Source organism: Muntiacus reevesi, chromosome X, assembly GCF_963930625.1.
Source record: "Muntiacus reevesi chromosome X, mMunRee1.1, whole genome shotgun sequence".
Taxonomy (NCBI): Eukaryota; Metazoa; Chordata; class Mammalia; order Artiodactyla; family Cervidae; genus Muntiacus; species Muntiacus reevesi.
Genome location: NC_089271.1, coordinates 138,772,252 through 138,791,849, shown reverse-complemented (window position 1 = coordinate 138,791,849; position 19,598 = coordinate 138,772,252). Strand labels below are relative to the sequence as shown.

The 19,598-nt window shown below is 42.5% G+C and overlaps 1 protein-coding gene across 1 annotated transcript in view; it reads right to left on the bottom strand.

Annotated features, from left to right (window-relative positions):
* TRPC5 (transient receptor potential cation channel subfamily C member 5) overlaps window positions 1–17,869 on the bottom strand; it is a 160,174-nt gene extending 142,305 nt beyond the window's left edge. The window contains exon 1 of the mRNA XM_065915436.1: window positions 17,492–17,869. Coding sequence (XP_065771508.1) covers window positions 17,492–17,869 — 378 coding nt within the window. The remainder of the gene's footprint in view (window positions 1–17,491) is intronic.
* Between the last annotated feature and the right edge of the window lie 1,729 nt (window positions 17,870–19,598).

The following is a 19,598-nucleotide window of genomic DNA, read 5'->3' as shown; positions in this document are numbered from 1 at the left end:
TCTAGATCCCTGTCATCTAAAAAGAGAGACTTGTTTCATGGAGGTGATGGAAGTCTTTTGGGGCACCTTGGATCAGAAACCTTGCCTGGGTTTTTTTTTTTTTTTTTCATTTATTTTTATTAGTTGGAGGCTAATTACTTTACAATATTGTAGTGGTTTTTGTCATACATTGACATGAATCAGCCATGGATTTACATGTATTCCCCATCCTGATCCCGCCGCCCACCTCCCTCTCTACCCGATCCCTCTGGGTCTTCCCAGTGCACCAGGCCCGAACACTTGTCTCATGCATCCAACCTGGGCTGGTGATCTGTTTCACTATAGATAATATACATGTTTCGATGCTGTTCTCTCAAAACATCCCACCCTCGCCTTCTCCCACAGAGTCCAAAAGTCTGTTCTGTACATCTGTGTCTCTTTTTCTGTTTTGCATATAGGGTTATCGTTACCATCTTTCTAAATTCCGTATATATGTGTTAGTATACTGTAATGTTCTTTATCTTTCTGGCTTACTTCACTCTGTATAATGGGCACCAGTTTCATCCATCTCATTAGAACTGATTCAAACGAATTCTTTTTAACGACTGAGTAATATTCCATGGTGTATATGTACCACAGCTTCCTTATCCATTCGTCTGCTGATGGGCATCTAGGTTGCTTCCATGTCCTGGCTATTATAAACAGTGCTGCAATGAACATTGGGGTGCACGTGTCTCTTTCAGATCTGGTTTCCTTGGTGTGTATGCCCAGAAGTGGTATTGCTGGGTCATATGGCAGTTCTATTTCCAGTTTTTAAAGAAATCTCCACACTGTTTTCCATAGTGGCTTTACTAGTTTGCATTCCCACCAACAGTGTAAGAGGGTTCCCTTTTCTCCACACCCTCTCCAGCATTTATTGCTTGTAGAATTTTGGATAGTAGCCATCCTGACTGGCGTGTAATTGGGTTTTTGTTTAGAGCAAATATCAGCTCCTTAAAGTAGAAAATATTTGATTGAAAGAAGGTTTGTAAATCTTTAGACTGTCTTTCCTCTCTACTAAGAGCTGAAGTAGAGGTAATTATTTAGTCTATAACATGCAAGATTTAGGTTAGATGCAAGGAAAACAGTACAGAATGGGTGGCTATGGGTTGTCACAGGATTCTCTCTGTGTGGCTTTCAAGACAGAAGAACTAAATTTTAATGTATTAATAGTAGAAGTGACAATTGAAAGTCAGAAGTTGGCTCTGCTGTAAAAGTCACTCCATTGAGCCTGGGCAAATCACTTCCCCTTTGTGAGTCTCACTGTCCCCATCTATAAATTGGGAGGAAATGGAGTGGACAATATTTTCAGGTTTGACATTCCATGAATTTCACTTATTCATATGACAGCCTGGTTGGCTGGACCTTGAGGACGTTATGCTAAGTGAAATAAATCAGACAGAAAAAGCAAATACTGTGTGATGTCACTTACATGTGGAATTTGAAAAAAAAACAAAACTCAACTTCATAATACAGAGACTGGATTGGTGGATGCCAGAGGTGGGAGTAGGGGAATAAGGGGAAAAAGTGAAGAGGGTCAAAGGGTACAAACTTCCAGGTATAAAATAAATAAGTCCTGGGGATGGAATGTACAACATGATTATTATATAACAGTTAATAATATTGTATTGAGTATTTGAAAGATGTTGAGAGAGTAGTCTTAAATTTTTCATCGCAGAAAGAAAAGCAATTGTATATAATTATGTGTGTAGATGGCTAAATTGGGGCTTTCCAGGTAGCGCTAGTGGTAAAGAACCACCTGCCAATGCAGAAGACACAGAAGATGCAGGTTTGATCCCTGGATCAGGAAGATTCCCCCAGAGGCCGGCATAGCAACCCACTCCAGAATTCTTGCTGGGAGAATCCCACAGACAGAGGAGCCTGGTGGACTTCAGGCTACAGTTCACAGGGTCGCAAAGATAATATGTGTTGAATATTTGAAAGTTGTTAGAGTAGATCTTAAAATTTTCATCACAAGAAAGAAAAACAATTGCATATAATTATGTGTGGTGATGGGTGTTAACTAGACTAACTGAGGTGATCATTTCACAATGTATACAAATAGCAAATCACTGTTTTGTGTACCTGAAACTAATACATTATTATAAATCAATCATATCTCAATAAAATTACAGGGTACCTGCTGTGTTCCAAAAGCTGTTGTGAGGATTCGAAAATGAGTAAAATAGGCAAAGTCCTCTGGAGAGGTGACACAGACAACAAACATATATGTCAGGAGGTGCTCAGTGCTATGAAGAATCTTGATGCTCAGCAAGAGGTAGGGAGTAATGTGGAGGAACAATTTTTATACAGAGTGATCAAGGAAGACCTGCCTGATAAGGTAGCATTGAAGCAGATAGCTAAAGGAAGGAAGGGAGCCAGGCATGCAGCTTTGGGTTGACCAAAAAGTTCATTTGGATTTTTCCATTTTAGCCAACCCAATGCTTGAATGAGGAATATTTCAGGCAAAGGCACTGAGGCTAGATCATTCCTGTAAGAGGTGAGTGTGGCTGGAGAAATCGAGTGAGGTGAGAGAGGTAGATGAGGGGAAAGAACAGGAGCCTAGGTCATACAGGGCCTTGAAGGCTTTGGAAAGGGGTTTTGGAGGGCTTTGGGCAGGTTGACATGATCTGACTTAGGTTTTAAAAGAGTGACTCTGGCTGTTCAGTTCAGTTCAGTTCAGTTGCTCAGTCCTGTCCGACTCTTTGCACCCCATGGACCGCAGCACACCAGGCTTCCTTGTTCATCACCAACTCCTGGAGCCTACTCAAACTCATGTCCATTGTATCAGTGATGCCATCCAACTATCTCATCCTCTGTCATTCCTTTCTCCTCCTCCCTTCAATCTTTCAAAGCATCAGGGTCTTTTCAAATGAGTTGGTTCTTCACATCAGGTGGCCAAAGTATTGGAGTTTCAGCTTCAGCATCAGTCCTTCCAATGAATATTCAGGACTGATTTCCTTTAGGACTGACTGGTTTCATCTCCTTGCAGTCCAAGGAACTCTCAAGAGTCTTCTCCAGCACCACAGTTCAAAGCAGCAATTCTTCGGTGCTCAGCTTTCTTTACAGTCCAACTCTCCAACTCTCATACATACTGGAAAAACCATAGCTTTGACTAGACAGACCTTTGTTGGTAAAGTAATGTCTCTGCTTTTTAATATGCTGTCTAGGTTTGTCATAGCTTTTCTTCCAAGGAGCAAGTGTCTTTTAATTTCATGGCTGCAGTCACCATCTGCAGTGATTTTGGAGCCCCCCCAAAATAAAGTCTCTCACTGTTTCCATTGTTTCCCCATCTATTTGCCATGAAGTGATGGGACCGGATGCCATGATCTTAGGTTTTAAAAGAGTGACTCTGGCTGTTAGAATACTAGATTATATGGGAGATCAGTTAGAAGGCAGCTATAATCATTTGGGTAAGAGGTAACTGTGGCTTTGACTAGGGGGAGATGGTGGTGATAAGAGGTGGTGGTGGTGAGAGGTGGTCATATTCTAGGTGGTCTGGAATGAGTCAAGGCTTGAAGTCTCTTCTCATGGACATCTCATGGTTTCCTCTATTCTTTTAGCCTCCTTTAAACATTATGAGTCTCTAATTGCAGTTCACCTACTTCAGAGGAAAGCTTGATTTATCATTTTTGTGAATTCTCCAAATGATCAGCCCTTCTCAAATCAAAGTGGGAAAAAAGAACCTAAACAGGAAATTGAAAAGAGAAGGCATATCCTCTTTGAGCTTGTTAAGGCTGTTCTATTCCAAGGTTTAATGCCATTTTATTGGGTGCTGGACAAGAAGACACTAAAAGCCTCTGCATTATCAAGAATCTCTCCGGCATATCAGTCAGGGCTGCCTGATCATTCTACTTGACACTGGTCTTAGACTACCCTCTCAGTGTCCCAAACACATTCTCAATCTAGAGGATTATGTTAGCACAATGTCAAACAAAGTGTTTGGAAAATATCCTATGTATCAGATCAATGTAGACAATTTGGAGAGTTTAGATCAGAAGGAGTATATATAGACCTGTCATGTCACATTTCCTCCCTCTTATATGTTTCCTCCCTACTAAGGAAATCTAGGAAAATGATTTGCCGTATAATTTGATACTTGCCATCTTTTCTGAAGTAACAACTTTGCTGCCAACAAAGTCAGGGCAAAGGATGAATTTTATGGATTTTTGCCATTGTCTTGATAATAGAACTCACTCCTCTGCTAAAGACCAACCCCTCTTCCTGTTTCTGTCACCTTTCTACTTCTCTTGTACGTAAAGTGTAGGCCTATCTCATTCTTTTCTGCGCCTCCAACTTGTCAAACTCTAGCTAAAACAGCCATATAGAATTTCCTTCCTTTGAACAAAGATACTTAAGCACTAAACTGGAAACTTATGAATAAAAGTGATGAAGCATAAATACCCTTTCATACAAGCTCTCTTACATCAGAGACAGGCACTAAGACATTTAAAGCATCACTTAAAACAACCCTATACTTCTATGCAGAAAAGTTAAATTGAGAGTAGAAACAAGCTCTGCTCTTTGCTCCAGAGTTGCTATAAAACTCAGGGTTGATTGTTCTTTAATAAATCAAGGTGAACATTTTTGAAGAATGAATAAATTGCTAATGACCTTAATATGCAAAGAGTTTAGGTAAAAACAGTAAGAAAAAAAATGACTCTAGTAGAAGAATGGGCTAAAAAGTATTAACAGTTGATTCACAGAATAAAAATTTCTTATCATATGAAAGGATATAAAGCACCACTTACTTGAAAAAGAAATTCCAAAGTAAAATAGTAATGAGATAGTAGTTTTTACCTATCAGATTGGCAAAGATTTTTTAAAATCTTTGATTTTTTTTGCAGTCTGTGATTGTAAGGATGTGCAAACCAAGCACTTTCACATGATGTTGGTAGGAGAGCAGTTTGGCAATATGTATAAAATTAAATAATGCACATACTCTGTGATTCCAAAATCTTATTACTATGAATTTACAGATATAATCACACAACACAAACACATAGAGAGAAGGATATTCATCAGAGCATTGTTTAGAAAAGTAAAAACCAAAACCTAAATACCCTTGAAACAATTTAAATGTTCATTAAGAGAGGACTGTTTAAATAAATAAGGTACATTTTTTGGGGGCCAGTCACATGGCTTGTAAGACCTTAGGTCCCCAACCAGGGGTTGAACCTTCACCCTCAGTAGTGAAAGAATCAAGCCCTAACCACTGAACCACCCAGGAATTCCCAATAAAGCAACTTTGTATTGAAAGTGAAAGTCGCTCAGTCATGTCCCACTCTTTGTGACCCCAGGGACTATACAGTCCATGAAATTCTCCAGGCCAGAACACTGGGGTGGGTAGCCTTTCCCTTCTCCATGGGGATCTTTCTATCCCAGGCATTGAACCCAGGTCTCCTGCATTGCAGGAGGATTCTTTACCAGCTGAGACACCAGAGAAGTGAAAGTGAAGTTGCTCAGTCATGTCCAACTCTTTGCAACCCCATGGATTGTAGCCTACCAGGTTCCTCCATCCATAGGATTTTTCAGGCAAGAATACTGGAGTGGGTTGCCATTTCCTTCTCCAGGAGATCTTCCCGACCCAGGGATTGAACCCAGGTCTCTCGCATTATAGGCAGATGCTTTACCGTCTGAGCCACCAGGGAAGTCTGAGCCACCAGGGAAGCCCGTATAATACAATATTATCATTAAAAGAATACAATAAAGATAAACATCCTCATAGGAAAAGATGTCACAATGTATTGTTAAGGAAAAAGAAACCAATTGCACAACATTTGTGAAGAGAAGTCTGTGTGTGTTTGTGTATATTTGTTTCTGCTTAATATGCACAGATACCTAGGAGGACACAGCTATATCATTCATAGTGGACTTGTGAGAGTGGGAAATGGGATGTTTCCTTCACATGTTTTTATACTGTTCTAATTCTTACATTATTACTTTTATAGAAAAAACTCCAAAATAAACAAATAGATGTGGAGAAGGGTGCTGATGACCTTGGATCTTGGTACTAAAATAATTTGTTACCTCAGAGAGTTAAGAAAGAAGGGAGGGGGAAAGTAAAGATGACAAATATTCCTTTGGGTTGGGTAGACAAAGCCCAAACTGTCTTAAACACCAGCTGTCTCAGCAGGGTTAGAAGCCTTCCCCATGCATGCCCACTGGAAGGAAGGGAGACAACAATCTGCTTATCTGATGACAACAGGATGGATTGGAAGATCAGGAGAGGTCATTTTTAGCCCCCAAATTCTATCCACTATTCCATTATGGAAAATGGAGCTGATGGAGTTACAAACATCAAATCACTCCAGGTTGTCCTTGAAGATCAGAACGGGACTTAGAAATTACACTCTCCAGCTTCAGAGGTGTTTGTTATGGGTCATAACATGTTTTTCTTTTCTTTTTTCTTTCTTTTCTTGGGTAACAGGTGAAAGTGGGACCAACTTCTTCTCCCTCTATGATCTGACTTCGTTTGGAAGGTTCTTTCAATGCCTTTTTCTCATCTGGCTTGCAGCCCTCCTTTACTAATGGACAGGTAATAACAATTCAATTGATAGCGAGGGGAACCAGGAAAATTTCCCTCATCCAAGCTCCTGGTAATCATGTGCTGATTACCTTCCATCTACCAAGGACTTCAAAGGGCTGACATAGTTCTTAGAATAGAGACCAACTGCTAAATTGGGGTCACTTAATTCTGCCAGAGGTTACGAAGTATGCATTTATCGCCAGGTCCCTGAATCTGGGATGAATCACCTGAATCACTGAGGTGACTCTTCTTCTGACTCCAGAGGCTTTCTGCTGATACAAAAAACCATTTTCCTCATCCTGTTTTGTCTGGTGGCTTCACTATCCTTCCGAGCCTAGGGCTCAATTTATCAGTGACAATTCGGCATGGTGTGAGAGGGTCATTAACCAGCCCTCTTTTCTTAAGCTATCAACCCTGTGCCTGTAATTTGAACTTTTTTCTACAGGAAATAAAGAGCAAGTGTGGTCATTTGAGTGAGGTGATTAGATACCTCTGTTCCCACATATACAGCACTTTCTTCTCTCTCACAGCATGATGTTGCATTGGCCAAAAAGTTCTTTCAGGTTTCCCTTAACATCGTTCAGAAAAACCTGAAATAACTTTTTGGCCAACCCAGTACTTTGACTCATTGTTTATATGTTTGCCTCCTCACTTCAATTAAGTTATTCAAAGGGACTTTATAACCAACTGTGTGTGGATGGCTGAAGGAGAGAAGGAAGATGAAGACATTTGCATGTTTCAAATCTAGATAATTGAATGGATAAATGGAAGGGTAAAGGTTCCATTCAGAAAGGATACACTGAATGAGGAAGAGGATTTGGAGGGCAAAATGAGGCTGGTCAAGGATTAAGAACACAGGGTCTGCTGCCAGACTGCCTAGGTTTGAATCTTGGTTTGCACTTACTAGCTGTATGAACTTGGGAAAGTCATTTAACCTCTTTATGCCTTGATATCCCCATTTGTAAGAATGGATAATAGTATTATCCTGTACCACAGGATGGTTGTATTGAATAAGTTAATGTAGGTTATGTACTTAGATTCATGCCTGGCACATAGTAAGTGCTAAATTAGTGTTTTTATTTTATTATTTGACATAGGGGATTTAAATGTTTGTAGTACATTTAAAATGTATTCTGAAATTTGGAAAATAAATTACAGGTCTCCTAATAGATAATGAGCTAGAAAGGGAAAAGTCACAGAACTGTGGACAGCATCGATATCAAAGGGATAAAAAGAAGGATTTTGTAAAAGAGACTGAATGACAGTGGTCAGAGAGGGAGGGGGAATCAGGTAGGCATTCTATCCTGGAAACCAAGAGAGTTGTCAAGCTAAGAGATTAAAATGGGACATAGACATTGGACCTGCAACTACAGGGAGGGGTTGGAAGAGAGGAGGGAGAGAGTGCCATTTGGGGAAGAAGATAAAAGAAGAGAGCCAAAGATCAATATGGCCAGCTCCTCACAAATATTTGTTGAGGGGCAGCCCTGTCCATAAGGCCCCTGGGTGGCCATAGACTCATTCTCCTTGACTACAACTAGGATCAGAGGATAAAGAAGGAGGGTAGATGAACAGGGACTCAAGAACTAACATGTCTGATAAGACTGAAGACCCACCTTGCCAAGTGTCCTGTCTCTGAGTGAGGTATCTTGGGCCTTCCCCCATGAGGTTAATCTCATGAGGGTAATGGGAGACCCAGGCATGGCTTTCCTCACCAGCCCTTCACTCCAGAACCCACTGTGAACTGGCCAGCATCATTCCCACTACCCACGTCATTGCTCATTCACTTCTTTGACAAGTATCCCATCCCCTTCTTTCTTCCTTTCCAGCTTAAAGCCTATTACTTTTCTGAAGTTCTCCTCCCCTGAAACCTCTTTGTCTACTTGTAACCAGATTGGCCTTCCATATCATCCACATCACACATTTTAGATAATGTAACACACATTTCCTTGCCCCGTTCTATTTCTGTGCCATGTTTGTTGTTGGCGTATGGAAAGGAATCAGTACAAGGCAATGTTTGGTGCTCTGGGATAGGACAGCTGGGAGGAGAGTGCTGAGTTTTGTGCTGATATTTCACACTTGAACTGAGTTTGTGACAAGAATCATAAGTTGAAAAAAATGAATAACAGTGAGGAACCTGGGGTGCAAAGGAGACAGAAGATGGCTGTCCTCTAGATAACTGTGCATGTGATGTGAAGGAGGAGGTGGGGGATAATATTATACATGTATGAGACACAGCCCAGGGACAGAGGAGAACAGGAAAGTCCCTAATTAGACATGTGTATGTGGGCCACATACAACCATGAGCTTGAGGCTACAGAACGAAGCCCTGAATTGGTGGGAACCCTGAAAGGGATGGGACAGGGGGTGTTAATCATGGCTAAAAAAACCTCATGTGTTTTTATTTAGTGACTTGCTCCTGAGATACTTTCAAAGTTCTTCCTTGTGAAGCTAGCTCCCTGGCTTACTTGGGACCAAGTTTAATTACATTTTTCTTTCTGATCACTAGCTTAAGTCTTTTGTGTCCCTTGGAACACAGGAGGCCAGGCCCACTGGGAGGGGTGGATGGGTTGGACAGCCTGTGCATATCTTTTCTCCCCATGAGACTATCCATTTCTTGAGCGCACTCACTGTATCTTTCAGTTTTATGGTGAGGCATATGATTAGTACTCAGACATACTTAGAAACTTGAATCGAACTAAAGAGAATGAATCATTCGCTGGAATTCTGTCATGAATGAGTTGTTTTAGATAGACACTACGTGCAGATGTTTTGGTGATTTTCAGCTTTGTTGTAAATGTTACTGTTTCTGATGATTCCTTGATGGTAGCATGGGGGAGTAGAAATAGTGGCTTGGGAGACAAGAAGCTTTTGTGCCAGTTTTGGCTCAGCTGAGGGACCCTGGGCACATCACTTCAGACCAAATGATCTCTAAACTCTATGATTATGCTCTGTGAGTAAGTCAGCACAGATATGGGAAAGGAGAGAATTCACTTCATCAGTTTGGTTAATATACTGCCATGTGGCCATTCTGACATTTTCTTCCAATGAAGTGGCTGATTTATTTTCTTGACTTGATTGACAAAACCCAGGTTTCTGGCCTAGCTCTTTGATCCTGGAATGAGACTCATAGAATTAAAGCTGTAACTCAGATTATTATAGTGATAAATACCTACTATTATATTGGGCAATTCAGGTACCAAAGGGTTAATAATATTTTGTATTAATTCTAATGATATGAGTATCATTATTGAATGCTATGTGCCACAAAGTGTATCAGATGTTAAAAAATAATTCTCATTTAAATTTTACAACAACTGATGAGGTACGTAATATTAATCTCATTACACAGATAAGGAAACATGCTCGATTAGGCCAAACAACTTTCTTAAAGTCTTACAGTCTGAACTTTTAGCCACTGTGTACTCATATGTGCTTTATATATATTTAAAAATGAATAAATGAGGCACTTCCCTGGTGATCCAGTGTCTGAGACTCTACACTCCAAATGCAGGGGGCCTGGGTAAGATCCCTAGTCAGGGAACTAGATCACACATGCCACAACTAAGAGTTTGCATGCCACAACTAAGACATGGAGCAGCAAAATAAATAAATATTAAAAATGAATAAATGATATTAGCCAATAGAAAATATCAGCATAGTTTCAATTAGTAGGAACAGGAATAGTACAACTGCCCATATATTGAATATTCACTATGTCAAACATTGTTCTAAGTAATATACATGGATTATTTCATTTAGTTTTCACTAGAACTCTATGAAGTAGGCTCCATCATCGTTCCCATTTACAGATGAAGAAACTGAGATTTGGTGAGATTAAGCAACTTGTCCAAGGAAGCACACCTACTAAAACAACTAAGACTCCAAAGCTTCTGATCCTTCTACCACTCCAAGCTGCCTGTAAATAGCAGGGTGACATTTGCCATTCTCTCCTTTCCTTTCTTCTCTCATATTGAGTCTTGAGATTTATAGGTCAGAAATTGTAGGGCCCCTCTCTATGCATCAGTCACCTTTTCCCAGGCCCTCAGTGTCCTTTCCACGCTCTGCGATCTCTCCGTGGGACCAAGGGTCAGATAGGGGAAGAGAGAAGTGGAGTGCTTTGTTGCTGATTTTCTACAATCTCAACACAAACAACTTATCGTGTTGTTGAGACTTAATCTCGCTGACTCATCTGTGAGACCAATTTTAATTTGAAGCCATCTGCCACAGACAAATGAGTAATTATGGCAGAGCCCAGAGGGGTGGGCCATGGGGAGAAGGCTGGCTTGGTCTCTTTCCACCTGCCTGCATTGAAACAAGTGACCAAGAAAGAAAATGACTTGGGTGAACTGTTGAGGCAGAGGACAGCAGCTCTACCTCCCTGTTGTTCAAACCCATAGACTCCAGTGAATGAGGAGTGGTGACTGTGAGGTCATGGCAGCAGAAGGGAGACCATTGTCATCAAGGCCAGGCAGAAGGAAGTAATCTGTGAGTTGGGCCAGCTCGTTCACCAGCCTCTCCCTTTCGCTGTAGTACTGGCAGTGCCTAGTGGTGAATGCCACTTGCCAGCTGGTCTCTCCACACAACATCACAGGCTAAGTCAAACTGATGGAGTGAAGCTGGAAATAATAGTCACTGAACTCTATCTAGCATGAAATTTTGTTTCAAAAAACTTTAATATATCTTTATCTTATTTCTTCCTCACAACAGGCCCCTATGTTAAGTAGGCATGGATATTATTAGCTTCATTTTATAGATGAGGAAATTGAGCTATAGGGTGATTCTGTAACTGGACACTTGGAAAAGACCTTAGGACTTGCCCAAGGTCAGTCAGTCTGTTAGCTATAAGCTGGCTAACATCTCAAACTCAGGAATAGAATCTGTCATTCTGTCCTCTAGAGCAGTGGTTTTCTAGTTATGCTTGCTCTTCAGGCCCAAGGAGCTATGGGGAGAGAGCGAGAGGGGGAGGGGGAGGGGGGAGGGAGAATGTGTGTGTGAACAAATGGGCTTTGGGGCCCTGACCTGTGCTTAAACTAGGGCAGCTCTCCGTGGGTCTGTTTTACACCTGGGCAGGATTTCATTTAATGAAAGACTCTGCTACTGAAAATGTTTGAAAGCCACTTGTCTAGACTAATATTTCTCATTGAAAGTGTAGTGGGTTGGATTGTATCCCCCTCAAAAGATATATTCGAGTCTTAATAGCTGGCACCTGTGAATGTGACCTTCTATGGAAAACAGGGTCTTTGCAGATATAATCAAGTTACAATGAGGTAGTTCTGAATTATGGTGGGCCCTTAATTGAATGACTGGTGTCCCTATCAGGGAGAAAGAGGGTTTGGACACAGACACACAGAAGAAGGACACTGAGGAGAACTGCATGTAATGATGGAGGCAGAGATTAGAGTGATGCAGCTGCAAACCAAGGTATGGGACAGATTCTATCTTAGAGCCTCCAGAAGAAACCAAGTCTGCCAACACCTGTGTTTTGGACTTCTGGCCTCTTGAACTGTGAGAGAATACTTTTACTTTAAGCCACCCAGTTTGTAGTAATTAGTTATGACAGCTGTAGGGAACAAATCCAGAGAGGCACATAGACATCTTTCCTGGATATGGGTGGGAGTGGGCTTATTAAAATGCTGGTTCCAATTTGTATGATTTCTTACTTACAAAATAGAAAGAGACTCACAGACTGAGACAATGAACTTATGGTTGCTGGGGGTGGGGGAAGGATGGAGGGAAGGGATAGTTAGGGAGTTTGGGATGAACATGGACACACTGCTATATTTAAAATGGATAACCAACAAGGACCTACTGTACAGCACAGGGAACTCTGCTCAATTTTACGTGGCAGCCTGGATGGGAGGGGAGTTTGGGGGAGAAAGGATACATGTATATGTATGGCCAAGTCCCTTTGCTGTGCACCTGAAACTATCACAACATTGTTTGTTAATCAACTTAACCCCAATACAAAATAAAAAGTATAAAAATGCTGATTCCAGGCCCCAAGCCCCAAGATTATGATTCTGTAGTTATGCAACAGGGCTTAGGCATCTTCATTTTGACATTTTCCATACGCACAAAGCTTGATCTTTGAGCCAGTTTTGACCATAGACAGATTCAAGGCTCCTCTTGGGACTGGAACTGGATTGGCTTTCCCTGCTGATGATGCTCCCCTGTCGGTTCCAAGATTCAGTGGGTAAATGGAGCAGGTTTGATGGACAAGAGATAGGTTGGATTAAACCTTCTGTAGTCTAAACATTTTTGAGAAACTGCAGAGAATAATGAGAATTATTTCAGAGTGTTCACCCCTAAGGAATCTCAAGTCCCCCAGGTGGCCAACATCTATCCCTAAGGGAATAGGCTGTAGTGGTTAGGGAGTGGATGCTGCCAAGAGGGTTGGTTTTTCTAGAGTAGCAAGAAGACCACAGAATAACACACACACACACACACACACACAGTCTTCTACTTATTGTCTGCTTCAGGAAATTCTATCTGATAGAGCATTACCATTTTAACTTTAAGATTTGGTCCTTATTAAAGATGCAGGTGTCCATGTGAGTGCCAATATGTGAAGCCAGTATCAGCCATTTACGCCCAGCCTCTGGTCTTTATTTGAAAGCAGTTTTTGATAAGCTAGAAGAGGAAGAAGAGCATGATGGTCTGGGGCTAGAGCTGAGCAAAGGGGGTCTGGTTGCAAGCCTGAAGGCAAACTTCTTTGTCAGTAAATCCATAGAGGGCACTAGTTTATCCAGCCAAGACTGAGGGAGCTTAGCTGTTCCCAGTCCTTTAGTGAGCTAGGGGAGGGCCTCTGGGTCAGGTGTTTGGATTCTGTGTATAGGAGAAGTGCCTTCCTGAGAGTCGCCTGCCCAACTGGATCTGAGGCCTTTCAGGAGTTCTGTGTTTGCTCACATCCCTGACTGCTCCCAGGTAAACAAATCTTGTTTCTATCTCCCAGAAAGGCAGAGCCAGCACTGTGGCAGGCTGTTGTTATAGTTACTGATATATGACTTATCGCAGCAACTGTCAGAGTGATGGAAGAAAATGCAATTTAGCACCAGCTGCTCGTAGGGGTTGTGCGAGAAGGGAAAGGGAAGAGAAAGCTGCTCAAGAGACCCGGGGAGGGAGCTGGCTTTGTGGGTTTATATATATGGTATGATATTCAAGTGTGGACAAAGGAGGTCTTATATTCTCAGTGAGTCAGGAAGAACCTTGGTGAAAAACAGCCTGTCCCAAATGCTTCATCTAGGTTTCATATCCCTGACATTCCACCAGCAATGCTTCATTCCTGTGAGTTAAGCACTGCTTTTATGAAGGGGAAGATCATGCCTTAAATTGTATTGGGTTGGCCAAAATGTTTGTTTGTTCAACGAATACATTGTTCAATACATTTCTTGAAAAGGAAAATATGTCTTTTATTTTAACTTAAAACTAATGAACTTTTTGGCCAACCCAATACTTCAGAATGAGTTTGCCAGGTGCCTTTCTTCCTCAGGTTTTCTAGAGCAATGGGGACAGATGGGAAAAGGGAAAGTGAAAGTGGTAATCTCTCAGTCATGTCTGACTCTCTGTGACCCTATAGACTGTAGCCCACCAGGCTCCTCTGTCCATGGAACACTTCAGGCAAGAATACTGGAGTGGGTTGCCATTCCCTTCTCCAGGGGATCTTCTCAATCCAAGGATCGAACCCAGGTCTCCTGCATTGGCAGGTGGATTCTTTACCATCTGAGCCACCAGGACAAAGGGGAGCCCATCAAGTAAAGATTTGACCTACTTTCCAAACTCAGGAATAGGGCTGCTATTGGTAGTACCCTCCTTGGAAACTCTTCTGTCCTCTGCACTCTTTCAAAACAGTTATGATGCTAAATGGGATTGAATATGAAAGTCCAGGATGTCTTGTTCAAGCAGCTCGCTATGTGCTTTTCCAAGAGATACACACAAGCCCTTCTTGCTCATCGCAAGTATTTTTCTGTCACCCATTATATACTAGGCACTGGGTCAGGTGTGGATGGCAGATACATGAAAACATGAAAAGTGGGGCATTAGATTATGCTTCCCATTTAAGAAACCATCTAATTACAAAGTCTAGTAAGGCTAGCTTCTTTCCACAAGTAAGGCTGACCTTACATATTTACTATGTGCTTAGTGTCAAGTGAAGGGTAGAGTCAGTGGCTACATCATCCCTAGAGGTGGGCAAGGTCATCATGGAAGGGAGTAGCTGGGTAAGCCTTAGTTCAGATTAGCACATTAAATCACTCAAACACTTAGCAGGATTCTAGAGAAAAGGGGCCCAGAACAAATCAGTTGTGATGGGGATGGTGATGTGGACTGGGAGTCATCTGCTTTGCTGTATATCCAAATCCTATAGACCTGTCCTTTCTAGAGAGGTCATTCATCCTCCACTGATGTGTGTGTGTGTATGTGTGTATGTGTGTGTGTGTGTGTGTGTGTGTGTGTGTGTGTGTGTGTGTGTGTGTTAGTCACTCAGTTGTGTCCGATTCTTTGAGACCCCATGGACTCCTCTGTCCATAGGATTCTCAAGGAAAGAATCCTGGAGTGGATTGCCATTTCCTTTTCCACCTCCACTGATGTACCCTGTCTCAAAACTCCTGTGCTGGGAGTTCTCAGACTTAACTCAGACAGCCAAGGGAGCAGTATAGCCTAGTGCTTAAGAGGGTGGCTTTAGGGGCCAGGAAGCCTGGGTTTGAATGCTGGCTCTGACATTTATACCATCCTGTGGCTCAATTTGTCTCATCAGTATCATGGGGACAATCAGAATAGTGCCTGGCTCCCAGAGTAACTGGGAGGATTAAATGGTTTGAGATGCTTAGCACAGTGCAATTGCATGCAATTCATTCATAAAATAAATATTTATTGAGTGCCTTTGATATTGCAGGCACTCTCCCAGTGCTAGGATATAGCAGTGGAGAAGAGAGATAAGGCCCCTTCTCTCTTGGCACTGTATTAAATGTTGATTCAGGCCCTTTACCCAAGGAACTTTTAATCTAGTATCTTGTTTTCTGCTCTGTCAGTTCCAATTCCTGGTCTTCGAGTTATCGGTTAGCTTATTTTCATTCCTTTTTGTTTAACTAGGCAAGTATTAAAGCTATGAATTCCCTTTAAACTCAGCTTTGGTCATGTCCCGTAAGATTTGATGTTGAGTGTTTTCATTATCAGTATTTTTTAAGCACTTTGCAAGTTGGGTTTCGGTTTGTGCTATTTGTACTTTTTAGTGTATTGTGGTATTCCATGTTGATGACTCTGTATTTTCTTTGTTTCTACTACATGCCTCTATGTACATATGTGCTCAATCATGTCCAGCTCTTTGCAACCCCATGGATTGTAGCCCACCAGGCTCCTCTGTCCATGGGATTATCCAGGCAAGAATACTGGAGTGGGTTGCCATTTCCCCCTCCAGGGGATCTTCCCGACCCAGAGATCGAACCCCAGTCTTCTGCATTGGCAGATGGATTCTTTACAACTGTGACACCTGGGAAGCCCACTACATACCCCTACTATGCTCTGAAAGAAGAGAGACAGTGGAGACCGTCCTGACTTGTGGGGTTTAGAAGGGCCCAGAGGGAAGCAAGACTAGAAAAGATCATTAATGAAGGGTACTGAGTGCTAAGCTTTATGGGTTGGCTTCTCTTCTAGGGAAGAGCCATTGGAGTCACTGAAAGGATGAAAAGGAATGAGAAGATTGTTACGTTATTTGGGGAAGAATAAGCCATGTCATTGCTGAGGACAGTTTGAGAGGAAGAAAGAGAGTAGAAGCAGGGAGTCCAGATAGAAGCTTTCATGCTAGTCTAGTGTAGGGATTCTCAAACATGAGCGGCATCGCAGTCCCCTGGAGGGCTTGTTGGGCCCCATCCCCAGAGAATCTGATCCAGTCTGATCCAGATCCAGTCTGATCTGGAGGCTTTCACATTTGCATTTTCTAAGTTCCCCTGGTGATGCTAATGTTGATGGTCCAGGAAACACACTTGGGGAATTACTCATCTAGGAGAGAGATGATGAGAACCTGAGGCAGAGTGGCAGGAGATGGGTTAGAGAGGAAAAAAAGCACATAAAACATATTGGGAAGGAAAAACTCACTGGGCTCGGGGATTGAACATGAAGACAAGGGAGAGGAAGAACTCAAAGGTAACCAGAGTATTAAACTTTGGTTCCTCGGAAGATAGGAGAAATGCAGAGGCAAAACTCCAAACATCTAGGGGTGGAATGTAGTCACATGAATGAAACTAAGAGATATGTGTAAGTTCCTGGATCCATCTGCATCTGTGCCACAGCACTCAAGTTTAAAGGCCTCCTGTCCTTCAGGAAAGAGCAGGTGAGGAGAAAACTCAGGTCTGTGTTTCATCTCCCCTTCTCTCAAAAGTGACCTTTGAGTAGACAAAGGAAATGAAGATATAGAGCAGGAGGTAGGGAGCATAGAAAGAGTTAGAATATTCTGGAAATGGAGAGCACAATTTTAGGTTGTGTGGACGCTTAGTTGCTCAGTCCTGTCCTACTCTTTGTGAACCCAAGGACTGTAGTCCACCAGGCTCCTCTGTCCATGGGATTTCCCAGGCATGAATACTGGAGTGGGTTGCCATTTCCTCCTCCAGGGGATATTCCCTACCCTTCCCTACAGGGATCAAACCCATGTATCTTGCATCTCCTGCACTGGCAGGCAGATTCTTTACCACTATGCTTCCTGGGAAGCCTGAGCATTGAAAATATGTCAGCAAATATTAATAAGGAAAAAGCAAATGAGTAAAACTCAGTATGGGCCATGCAGGGTAGCTCTAGGATCCCACGTGAGATCACTGGTGCTATTTTGGAGAGGAGAGGGTTGCCATTATAGGGCTTCTCAACTCCAGCCTACCTAACCTTCCTTAGTTTCATGGCTTCTGACCCTGTGATGCTATGTTGTCCCTGGTTATTTCCCAGGCTGTAGGGAATTCTTACCTGCTTCTCTCCACTGGGCCGCCTGTAGCTGAGCAGAAGCTCCACAGCACCCACCACTTCCTTGCGGATGGCGTAGAGCAGTGCATCGCCGACGTACACGCTGTGGTTCAGCAGGAGCTCCATGATCTCCAAGTTCTCATTCTCAATGGCAATGAGCAGGGCGCTCCGGCCCAGTGGGTCCATGCAGTTGATGTTGACATTGTAGTAGATCTCGGCCTCCTGGAGGGCCTGCTTCACAGTGGCGTAGTCCCCCTTCTCCACAGCATTGAGGAAGGCCTTCTCCTCAGCAGAGAGCTCTGTCTCTGCCCTCACAATCTGTAGGGGGATGCGGTCTCTGTACGGTGAGTAGTTGACCTTTTTGTAGTACAGTTGTGCCATGGTTCATAGCAATTTTGAAACCTAAATGAGGAGACAGAGGGAGATCAAAGATACTGTTAGATACCTGCAGCTCTCAAGTGGTCAGTTATGGAGGCAGCCTTGCTAGGGACTTGAAAAATCCTTAGCTGTTTTAAAGCTGCAATCTTTCTCCTCTTGCAAAGGAGTATATAGAAGAAAGAGCCCGGGCTTTTGGGTCAGAAAGACCTGGGTTCAATCTCTGGCTTTACCAGGTCTGTGACCTTAGAGAAGTTACTCAGGCTCACTGTGCTTCAGTTTCTTATTATTAAGCTTGTTTGTGTAAGTCACTCAGTTGTGTCCAACTCTTTGCGACCCCATGGACTGTATCCTGGTGGGAAATCCCTGGGATTTCCCAGGCAAGAATACTGGAGTGGGCTGCCATGCCCTCCTCCAGGGGATCTTCCTGACCCAGGGATTGTACTGGGTCTTCTGCATTGCAGGCAGACTCTTTACCGTCTGAACCACTAGGGAAGCCCTGTTAAGCTTATCAATATTAATAGCATTAACAGCACCAGACCCCATGCTAAAGACTAATTCTTATCTCATAAAGCTACTGTGAGAGTTAAATGAGATAATGACTGATCACAGTAACTGGTAAAGAGTAAACCTCCTGAGACACGGCACAAGTTAGTTTTTTCCTTCCCTTCTGCTGTCTGGAAATACTCATAATACTTCTGATTGCTGATGCAAAGTTGGATCTCATTTTTGGCTACTTTTCTTTGGACCGTGGGCCTCTGCTAATTTGTAGGATTACATTTGCAGCTGCCCTGGATGCAGATCCTCGATTGAAATCCTGTCAGTGTGCTAACTGAAGCCGCCTTCTGACTGCTGCTCACTGGGGAAGGGGTACTGACTCCAACAGACTACGGTCATGTACCACCTCTAGCCCCTTTATGTTTTTCCTCCACCACCTAAACCAAGCAGCTGACATATCTGAGAACCTATCTGGTTCAATTCTGAGAAGTGACTGGTCTGTTTTACATGCACTACATCTAAAGCCTGATTGTAATAGAAGTGATTTCAAAGCAAAACCTATTGAGTTCCTACAATATGTTTAACTTTCTCTGGGAGACCAAGAATAAAAGATAATCTTTGCTTTTAATTGCATAGAATGAATCACAATATAGAGCTCTGCCTTGTAGTTTACAGACTGAATTCATGCACATTTCTCATTGACTCTTGTACTAGCCCTATGAGATGGGAATGCCTATCCTCCCCAGAGCAGATAAGGCTCAGATCCATGAGGTGACTGACTCCCCTTTCCCTATTATCCCTGGGACCTCCAAGACTCTCTGGAGGCTGAGGTTGGATGAACTTATTTAAGTGTCTTTCATTACTGAACTGTTTTGCCAGCAAAAAAGAAATGGAAATGTGATAAAGGGCCTCTTATCTCATCTTCTGGATGTAAGAGACGATGAAGACATGTGGTTTCCACAAACATTTGCCTTACTCTTCCAGGTAATTACATCTCTGCCTTGGCAGAGTGAGCGGCATATTTTATACCAAGTGGTATTTGCAATTCATGCATTTGTGATCTTCTGGGAAGTTAGTGTTTGAAGGTTAGTGTTGCCTCTTGCCCTGAACAGGCCCAGATGACAAATTTCTCTCTGCATCCAAATCTCAGGAGAGCAGACTGCTGCTTGGCTGTCTTGAGAAGCACTGATATTTTCTTGTGCTACTTTCAAGTAACTCAGCAATGACTAAAGGAAAG